Genomic DNA, 10,739 nt, shown 5'->3' with positions numbered 1-10,739 from the left:
GCACTGTTGAACTTTTAGTCTGCTTTGGCTAGATTTTACCTCATTTTTTAAATGCTGGAAGTTTATCCTGTCATCATGATTAACAAATAATATTCGTCACTGTTGAGCACGAGTCTCCTCTCAGAATGCGTAGGGTTACGCTAAGCCCAACACGCTGGCTATAAGCGGGTTGGCAGACTTCACACAGAGAGAACTCTCACTTAACTACACATGTAGAAAATTAAGAAAATTCTCTAGTATGCAGGTTTCCTTTACCGTTTGAGATACATGATATTTAATTTCCCAAAAATTCACATAACTGAAATGTTGGAGGTGAACCGGAAAGAAACCGGATTCACACTTACGCCCTCCGAATCGAAGGTGGAGGTCATATCCACTTGCGAACCTTGGCTCAGCCTATGGCTCCTATCATATGTAAGCCAATAACAGCCTTCAATCTTAATGGCCTACTATAAAGCCAGACGTTGCTCTTTAAAGGAAAGGGGATGTCCAATGCAGGTTGACGGGTTAGGGTGATAATGTTTACCAACCACTATCAGATGTTAATGATAATGACCGGCACTAACGGCTTAATGTGCTCTCCGAGGCACGGGGTGTAACACCACCCACTTGCTCTCCGAGGCACGGGGGTGCAACATCACCAACTTGCTCTTCGAGACATGGGGGTGTAACACCATCAACTTGCTCTCCGAGGCACGGGGGTGTAACACCACCAACTTGCTCTCCGAGGCACGGGGGTGTAATACCACCAATTTGCTCTCCGAGGCACGGGGATGTAACACCACCAACTTTTAAACTTGCAGAGCATTTTCACTGAAAATTTCTTAGAAGAAAATAGTCAGAATCTCATAGCCCGACCCAGGATCTCGTGATATGGAACCACATAGACTAACCACTGGACTAAAGGTAGCAAGTTTCAAGGGTCCAGATCTTCAATTGTCCAATTATAATACGTAATTTTTTAATATTTTCTACGGAATATCATAGGGAAAGCATGTATTTCGTCGTTTCAGTCACTGATCTAAAAGCTTCCTTCCAAACAACACATTAGGAAACTTTCGCTTGCATGTTTGATACAGAAAACAGTAATCCTTTGGACAGCGCGGATGAGAGTAGTACCTCGTTTTAGAGCCCTAAGTACCTGAGAAGTCAAAAACTTATAAATTCATCTGCATTTACTTACTCCCCAAGTCAAACGCGTAAAAAAGTTTCACTTCAAATCTTATAATAATCATACTTAATACAATGTAAGCATTCGTACAGACTTCATTGACCAGGATTTAGTAGGTATTTTTAACTAACATCACGTAATAGACAACGCCTTTTTCTACACCGTGAATCATCGTACTTACACAATGATAGCAACCAATTATAACCACTTCAATGACTCATTTCACCAAGGTTTCAATTATCTATATACCAGTTATATTGACATGATAATCGATTCTTTCAAAAAAGGTAAATTACATAATGATCACCTAATCAATCACAAGTTATAATAATGATCTATCTCATTATTTAATTTGGTTCCTATAAACTTTGCTTGTGAACTATGTGTTAAAAATTGAACACTTATTTTTCACAAATTAAAAATTTCTTTTTAACGTGGCCTACCTCTCGTGAAAGCGACGAGGCAACCTATCATAGAACGCGCTGGCCTAAAAGCTACCTATTCACTATGATACCAATGTTGTTTAATGGTAATGGAAACGCAAACTGAAAGACCTTTTCAGAATTTAGTCGTCGTAATCAACCCATATTCAGCTCACTGCTGAGCTCGAGTCTCCTCTCAGAATGAGAAACGAGAGAATCTCAATGCGGATTGGCAGACTTTACATACGTAGAGATCTAAGGAAATTCTCTGGTCTGCAGGTTTCCTCACGATGTTTTTCCTTCACCGTTTGAGATACGTGATATTTAATTTCATAAAATGCACGCAACTGAAAAGTTGGAGGTGCATGCCCCGGACCGGATTCGAACCCACACTCTCTGGAATTGGCGGCAGAGGTCATATCCACTGGGCTATCACGGCTCTAAACTAATATTATAGAGAGGTAAAATTTGTGGTATATTCGTATATGGGGGTAATTTACTGGATTGACTTTATTTAATTTTTTGGATCTACTGGAGCAATATTACAAATTCTTTTACCACAAGAAAGCCAAGTTACTTGAGTGTGTGGCTAAATTTTATCGTACGGTGATAAAATACGTGAACGTGAACTACACGCGTAAAACGAGGGTTATTTTTTTTTAAATCTAGGGTCGGCTAGTCGACAAGTTTTAAAAATTTGTTCTGAATACTGTGTCATGGGCTGTAAAAATTATAATTATTTTAACAAAAAAATGGAACCGACTTCAAAGTATTTCAGTTATTTTGCTTTTAACACAAAATTACTAAACAGATTTTCATAAAAATAAATGGGACCTATCTAGAAGTGTTATATTCTTCCAAACAAAAAATACTCTTTCGAAAAATTCAAAATTGGTTAATAAATGACGAAATTATGAAGTAAAAAACATTAAAAAAACATACGCGTCAAATCGAGAACCTCCTCCTTTTTTTGAAGTCGGTTAAAAAGCTTGAGACACCAAATTTTCAGTGAATAAAGCTACCTTTAAAGCTACTCATACTTCTTCAGTTGTTTAAAAGCTTATTTAACACTTTCAGACAGTCTTTTTTAGAAAAGCTCTTTCCTAAACACACTTTCAGAAGGCTTTCGTGCACAACACATAAGTATTGCTGCTAGGATTCTAACAGGCGTTTCCTTTCCTATAAAAGGTTGTCGAATACAAGCATAGTACAAATGTAACACGTTACAAACGGTATTGAAATGTTTCAAAACTTGTATAATTGTAACAAATTACCATAATAATAATATTCATTACTAAATATATCTCGTTAAGTTCCATTTCTTTGCTCCTGACAATGTCTATCTGAGATTTTAAAACGCTCTATTGAGGAGTTAGGGCCCAAAAGCATATCAAACAAACGAACTTACATTTATGTTATTAAATATGTAGAGAATAAGTAGTAAACAACATAGTTTGAAGAGCAGATGGACGTTGGGGTCCCAAGGTGCTGGAATGGCGACCCCGCACTACAAAGCGCAGTGTTGGTAGACCCACTAGGTGGACTGACGACATCAAGCGAGTCGCAGGGATTCGCTGGATGTAGGCGGCTCAGTATCGTGATGTTTGGAAGTCCATACAAAAGGCCTATGTCCTGCAGTGGACGTCCATCGGCTGATATGATGATGATGATGATAAATATATCATAATCCAAAGATCCATAGGCTACCATAATACCAATAAAGCAAAAACACTTGAATACAATAACACAACATACAATGCAATAATAGCTGTCATTGTAGAGTCAGCGTTATCATAAAGACCTTGAAAATATATCGTACCTACTGATAAACATAATTGCTACACCGGATTGCAGTACGCATCCATTTGAATGCATTATAGCAAACGTTACGTAGGTGTTACCTGTATGCAATTAAATGTGTCGCTAATAATAATATATGTTGAGGCAGGTTTGTTACTAGAAATAAAATAAAAAAATAATTAATATATACTTACACAATACACATATCATTATGTACCCCAAAATTATTATTATTATTTTCCGATTGTGTAAGGATCCATAGGGGACCTCAGCGGCGTCACCGGCTTTAGGCGAGCGCAGAAGCATCGCCTAATGGGGCTCGAAGGCAGAAGCAGAAAAGGTAGATGAAGATGATAGAAGAAGAAGAAGATAAAGAAGGTAGATGGGCAGAACGACTCTCTAAGGGCGTCTCCTCTGACACTCGGACCTTGGCTTAGAGGGCCGTTCGGTAAGGGTGTTTTGGACTGAGTGTCGACAGATATCGGGGACCTCGTCTTCGCCGGCGAAGACGCTGTGTAGCTTGTGTTTGTGTTGCCTGGGAATCATTATCGTTCGTTATGTCATTGTCAGGATCGTAAAGGACGTTTTTTGGGTGTCTCTATCTACAATCATCGTTGGTATCGGGGATGTAGCTGCAAGCCTCAACCAGTAGTTGGTTGGGGTGGGTGGCGGCTCTCTCAAAATAAGTTTTCGAGAGCTTTTTCATATACTTATTGGGCTATTGTGGGGAGATCTAGGTCTTTAGATAGGTCGTTATTGCCCCGAAATTTTATAGCCTGTGACATGGGTACTAGGTAGCGTATTCTATCATATACATATTGTTTAAATACACGTACAAATACAATATGTATGTATGTTTGTATGTATGTAATATTTTTTATTACCTTATATGAGACATGATTAAGTTTATTTATTTATTTTTATTTATTGTTTGTTTGTTTGCATTGATTAGGCTCCAAAACTACTGAACCGATTTGAAAAATTCTTTCACTGTTGGAAAGCTATCACTATCCCTGCGTCATATTTTTAACCCCGTATTCCTAGGGGAACAGGAACTACGCGGGTGAAACAGCGTGGCTCTGCTAGTTCAAAAATATTATTACTTTTTGTACCTTATACGGTCTAATAAAGTATTACTTGGAATTGAAATATGGTACATGCTTCCTAAAAAGGAAATGTTTTATATTTTAAGTTTATAACCAAGTTACCGTTTGAAAGACGTTTGACCGAGCATTAATGCATTTCCAGGAATGTACTAACAGAACAATATCCATTTGAATAACGTAAGATCCTTTTAAAAGGTCTGATAACGACACTTATTCACGCTCATGGCCCGTAACGTGTAAATTACGAATGTCAAAACCGCACTAATAATTACAATGATTGTAACACAAAAACCGAGTTACGTTTACGTTTGTTATGATCCTTACGAATTAGGGAATTAAGGTTATTTTAGAAAAATTGATATCAAACGTTGTGTACAAGTGACACGGTTTGCGGACCAAGGGAATGGAGACTGTTAATCGCATATCGCAAATGATGATCTGTTCGCAGAATTCATGTTTTCTCTGCTTGTTCTTGTTTTTTTTTGTTTTAGTGTCTTATTCTGAGTAAGGTAAAGCGCGATAATTCTATTGAAAGCATTGATTCGTGCTCGTAAAGAAAGTAACCCTAAAACCCAAATAACTAAATCAAAAAATAAAAAAAATAGTAATGAAACCTTACTTGTAACTTACTTACTTGAAATGAATGATATTGAAATTGAGTTGTTTCCAATATGAACAAGCATTACTTAGTGCGAGTGGGTAGACAATAACAAAAGAATTAATTATAATAACAGTTTGTATACATCACTTGCTGCTACCATATCGTATAAAATTCAGAATAACGCCTTTATGATTCATTTACTACCGAAATATAATCCAAATTAAAATGTTGACCCACTTTTGTGCGGTGACTTTAGAAAGAGAAAGTCATTATATAAAGTCAGACAAAACGTCTGACTTTATTGTTTCTTTGATTTATGAGCAAATAAATAAATCACGTTTGTTTTATTGGCAAAACAAACATTTCAGTTACTTTCATAAGTTTTTGTTTAGTTTTAATAGTAGTCCAGAGGACAAGGCTTTTTACACGGCTTGTAGCTGCCTTCCGAACAAATGAAAGCACGAATTTTCTTCGCTAATGGACAGTCTAGTCTTCCGCATGGACCGTGAACATCTCTTTTGTTGACAAACTGTCCATGCTGATACTTCTTATTAACAGTTTCTCCATGGATAAACTGGTGTTGGCTACCCCTGTAATCCATTCTTTTTGGACAATTAGTACCTCCACAAGGGCCTTTCGGAAAGCCCATAGCGAGAATTGCCAACTCACTGTTAGTAAAAGGCGCAACAAAATCTTCATACACTTTATATTCCTCGGCAGGCTTTATAGGCTCTCTCGAAATGTCAGGAGCACCAAAGAAGAAAGCTACCGGTAACACTGAATCTATTGAAGTACCTTCCCAATGTCTCACTACTTCCAGATCTTTTAATTTTAGATCATCGCACAAATACTTACGTCCAGGCAACCTCTCCATTTCAGGCAGCGCAATAAAATAGCTTAAGATTTTATTACCTAAACACGATAATCTGATGAAAAATTCAATTTCGCCCGAAGCTTTCAAATCTTCCTCACATTGCAAAGGTTTTGTCCAGTGAACGGTATTTGTTAATATTTCTGATTTTGATGTATCTCTAAATTCAGCTTGATCCATGTTGATTGGATTTAACTCACCCGATCTTTGAAGGCACTCGAAAAATGATTGATGCCACTCAACTACACAGAAGCCTATGCAGTTCATATCCTGGTCCCTATTCCAAACGGTAATATGAATAGGAGTTTTTTTCAATATTTCTTCTAGTTTTGAAGGTCTTGACAAAAACACGATTGAGTTCCCAACACCGAAGTAAGGTGGTTGTGGTAAAGGTTCAGATGGCAGAGCAAGTTTTACTAGAGGGATGCCTCCTTTTTTGCCTTTTTTAGGTTTTGCTGCCTTTTTACCCTTTTTACCTTTTCCTGGAGGTGGAGGAGGTTCTGGTGCAACGAAATTATCGTGAGCAACATAAAAATCAAATAGAGGAAGACAAAACATTTGCATTGTACAAGTTTGCATATACTTTAACTCTTCTTCGGACGGTGCTGGTGGTTCTTTGCCCTTTTTGCCTTTCTTTGGTTTTGGTGGTTTTTTTGCCTTTTTACCTTTCATAGCCGCTTCTGCAGCTGCTAAGGCCTCTGCTTCCCTTTTCCTCTCTTCTGCTTCCATTCTGAGTTCATATTCATCTTTCTCGGGCGGTTCTATTTTGAGAACGATTTTTTTTACAAAAACTTCAATCATGAAAATTTGCTCCATTGTGGCACCAGCTGTAATTACTACTAAAGTTAATCATAGGACAAAACTTACAAAAAAAACTAATAAGTGTCAATATTAAGATTATCTCGTAATTAATTCATGAATTACTCGTACAACTGCATTTATATAATATAATACTAAACTAATTTAAGTAATTGGTGTTGGTCAACCCCGCTCTAAGGACCGAGGATATCAAGCGGGTTGCAGGGAATCGCTGGATGCTGGCGGCTTGAGACCGATTTGTTTGGAAGTCCATGCAAGTCTAGCAGTGGACGTCCATCGTCTGATAATAGTGACGATTTAATAATTAGGTAATTTGTATTTTAACATTATAAATACCTACTTACGTATGCGTACTGACGTAGTTATCTATAATTTATATGATATTGAAAAATTTCTATTTTAAATTCATTTGATAAAGGCAACATATTGTTTTTTTTACTGGTTATGCAACACTAACTCATTAAATAATCCATAACTTTATTTAATGAGTTTTAAAATCTCACTATTTAGTGTTTTGAAACTAGAAGTTTTGAAGTGAAATGCCAAAGAGAGCTTTGGCCTAGCTGAAATCTATAAAAATGTCAAACAACTTTGTATTTAAATTCTTTATAATTCTTAAGCGCGAGGTTTTATGAAAAAGCATGGTAAAACCTTTACGTGTACGTCTCAGACCAATTACTAATGGACCAGTATCGCACCCAAATTCACCAAAAAAATTGTCTGTCATTTTTGAGGGAGACGAGGTAAACTCACACATCGAAAACACTTTACACCAATAAATGTATTCTATGTCGTTACACTGTACAAAAAACACACAGATTTAATTTAACATAGGCTAGCACTCGTTACACAGAATATTCGGTTACTTAATCGATGTTTTGTTGTGCCTTCTAAAAAATCGATTCTTTTTAGTATTGTTTTTATTACAAATTTGATATAGTTATCTTAGAAATACTTACAAATCAAATGTAATTTTATCTTTTAGTAAACTTTAAGTTGTTGACCGTTTGTTATGCCATTTAACTACAAAACTGACATTATAAGGAGCTCTTTATACGACGAAAACGATTACAACAGTGAAACATTTTATAAACGCGTTAGATCGTTGATTCTTGATGTTTGACAGAGGGTAAGGTCTAGCGAGTCAGGTCCTTAAGTAATTGTTCTGAGCTGTATGTCTTCCGTATTAAAAATAAATATAGACATACTGACTATGAAAATATGTGGTCTGTCTGAAATCATACAATCCTAATATCAGCCACTGACAATCAAGTAAACTCACATGCCTGCAGCGCTAATGACTTGACAGCTGATAAAACTGATCGTGTGTTGTACGTGATGTGATTGATATCATGCCGAACGCGACCAACACTGATCACTTTTATCGGACGTCAAGCCGTTAGCGCTGCAGGTATATGAGTTTACTTGATCGTCTGTGCCTGGCGTGGCTGACTCGAGTTGGAAATCGAACACAGGACCTCTCTGCTGAGAATCACAGCTCTGCTATACTGCGCCAGAGAGGTCAACGCTTTTTGTAGAACGATGCTAACGCGAGAAAAATCGCGCACGTCTACAAAAAAAAACAAAACAAATAATTATTATAATACATTACGACCAGAATAAAAGCAAAATGTAGTGTGTATTAAAGAAAAAATAAGTTGCATTGACATGCGAAAGGTTTTTATAATGCACAGAGCAATCACGTTCAGAATCACAATAAGACGAGAGCCAAACAAAATAAAAAAAGTCGCTGCGTAGTTGGAGTTCAAGCCAGGGGTCGCGTTTACGCACGCGGCCAGCGTAGCGGGGAAGGGGGAGGGGGGAGGGGGTCTGTTTGCCACAGATATACTTAACTGGATAAGACAAAGCCAAGTTAAAATTTAATATTTTAAAAGGGGTCCGTTTGCCACGAATATACCGAACTGGATAAGACAAAGACAAGTTAAAATTAAATATTTTGAACGTCTACCGACAATCAAGAATTTAGTTAAATTTTTCATAAAGGTAACAGCTACGAATACATCAATTATTTATGACCGCAGCTAGTTGCCTTCGGTGACAAAGGCTGGCTCATATTTTACGCAAACGACTGATTGTCCGACGAGGAAATGCATCTGTGCTCTTGCCATCGTTCTACGTGGGCATGATTATTAGGATAAGTTTGATTATATTTCTTATTGTATATTTCTCATTAAAAAAGAATATTAAGCTTGAACTAGTAGACGTCTATGACATCATCCCACATAGGACCTTTTGACGGCCTCCGAAGCATCCCACCGGTCCAGGTCTAATTGGTGGGACGCTTCGGTAATGGCTAGTTAACCTACCGGCAACAACGTACCGCCAAGCGATATGGCGTTCCGTTTTCCAAGGGGTGTGGATTTTCATCCTTCCCTAACAAGTTAGCTCGCTTCTATCTTAGACTGCATCATCACTTACCATCAGGTGAGATTGTAGTCAAGGCCTAACTTTTAAAGAACAAAAAAATAGGACCCTTTTATAAATAAAAGCGGAAAAATACATGGGGGGATACCATGTATTGTTTTGTTACATTTCAGAGGACTTAGGCAGTATTTTCGATGAAAACAAAATCTTCCTCAATAATCACTCTATTTGTCGATGGAAACCGCAAGCAAATCCATTCTATAGTCGAATCACTACCAGAACAAGGTCTTGTTGCATAAGAGCTGTCATAAAAACACTGCCTAATCCTTTAGACTCAAAGATATCACAAAAATATGTGTTGGTGGAATATATCTCTAGATCATTAAATCCACAAAAAAGTCTGCGTTAGCATAATATATCAGTAATTAATTAATTGATTCCAACCAGATCATGACTAAGGGCTCCGTATTTGTTCGAAACTACTCGGGCATACTCCGACATTGTCACGCGAGTTTTAGCCGTGTTTCATAATCTACTAATATGAATAACACTCATGATAGTTTAAATTCTACTATATAAAAATAAGTCGGGTTTTCCTTCCTGACGCTATAACTCCAGAACGCACGAACCGATTTCTACGTATTTACATTCGTTGGAAAGGTCTCGGGCTCTGTGAGGTTTATAGAAAAGAAAATTCAGGAAAAATTTCAACGTAGGGTAGGGGTAGTTGAAAGTTTACATCGAGTTTCACGCGGACGAAGTCGCGGGCGTCCGCTAGTTTTATATAAATTGCACTGGTAGTACGAAGTTTATCGAGCCAGCTAGTTATTAAAGACTTTTCTAACGTTTTGCTTTACACAGTATAAAAATCGCACTAATATTATAGAATCAGAATCAGAATCGTTTATTTGCAAGAAACATTAAATTTAATTATACAAAGATGTTCTTATGTATTAGGTAACAATGTTTCACCATTAATAGGTATACAAATGTTTAATTAATAAAATTAAAATTATATAAGCAAAAATTAAATGACATTAAGTTTAAAAGAAATATAATTAGAACTATTTTTTTGAAGTATCAGCAAAGTACTCTTCTATGGAGTAGTAACATTTTTGTATTAGAAACTTTTTAAGTTTTTCTTTAAGTGTAGGTTTGTACAAAGACGAAAGTTTGTGTGTAAGTGTGTAAGTATGTTTGTTTCTCTTTTACACTCCGGCTACAGTAGCGATTTGGCTGAAATTTGGAATGGAAATAGATTTTACTCTGGATTAACACATAGGTTTTTCATCCCGAAAAAATCCATGGTTCCCGCGGGATTTGTGAAAAACTGAATTTCACGTGGACGAAGTCGCGGGCGTCCGCTAGTATCTAAATATAAATGTCACATCCAGCAACAACTAAGTTCATAAACCCTGCGCACGAGCACACTTGCCGTCTCCCTCGCACGTTGATATTTAAATTTAGAATCGCGTGGTTCGTTATTATACGTTTTGCAGTAGGTAGGTACACCACGAGTACTAGGTAGAAGTTGCTATTGCTACGTGTAATATATATTTATTCA

The 10,739-nt window shown here is 37.0% G+C and overlaps 1 protein-coding gene across 1 annotated transcript; it reads right to left on the bottom strand.

Annotated features, from left to right (window-relative positions):
• Positions 1 to 5,181: 5,181 nt before the first annotated feature.
• On the bottom strand, positions 5,182 to 6,792 carry LOC112057921 (uncharacterized). The gene has a single exon (XM_024098534.2). It carries the CDS (start codon positions 6,785 to 6,787, stop codon positions 5,495 to 5,497), a length of 1,293 nt encoding a protein of 430 aa, XP_023954302.2. The 5' UTR covers positions 6,788 to 6,792; the 3' UTR covers positions 5,182 to 5,494.
• Between the last annotated feature and the right edge of the window lie 3,947 nt (positions 6,793 to 10,739).

Source organism: Bicyclus anynana, chromosome 22 (genome assembly GCF_947172395.1).
Source record: "Bicyclus anynana chromosome 22, ilBicAnyn1.1, whole genome shotgun sequence".
Lineage (NCBI taxonomy): Eukaryota > Metazoa > Arthropoda > Insecta > Lepidoptera > Nymphalidae > Bicyclus > Bicyclus anynana.
This window is presented reverse-complemented; position numbering and strand designations above follow the sequence as displayed.

Bases quoted from the DNA above. Each gene is read 5' to 3' on its own strand.
- LOC112057921 (XM_024098534.2), bottom strand. From the start codon at position 6,787: ATGGAGCAAATTTTCATGATTGAAGTTTTTGTAAAAAAAATCGTTCTC.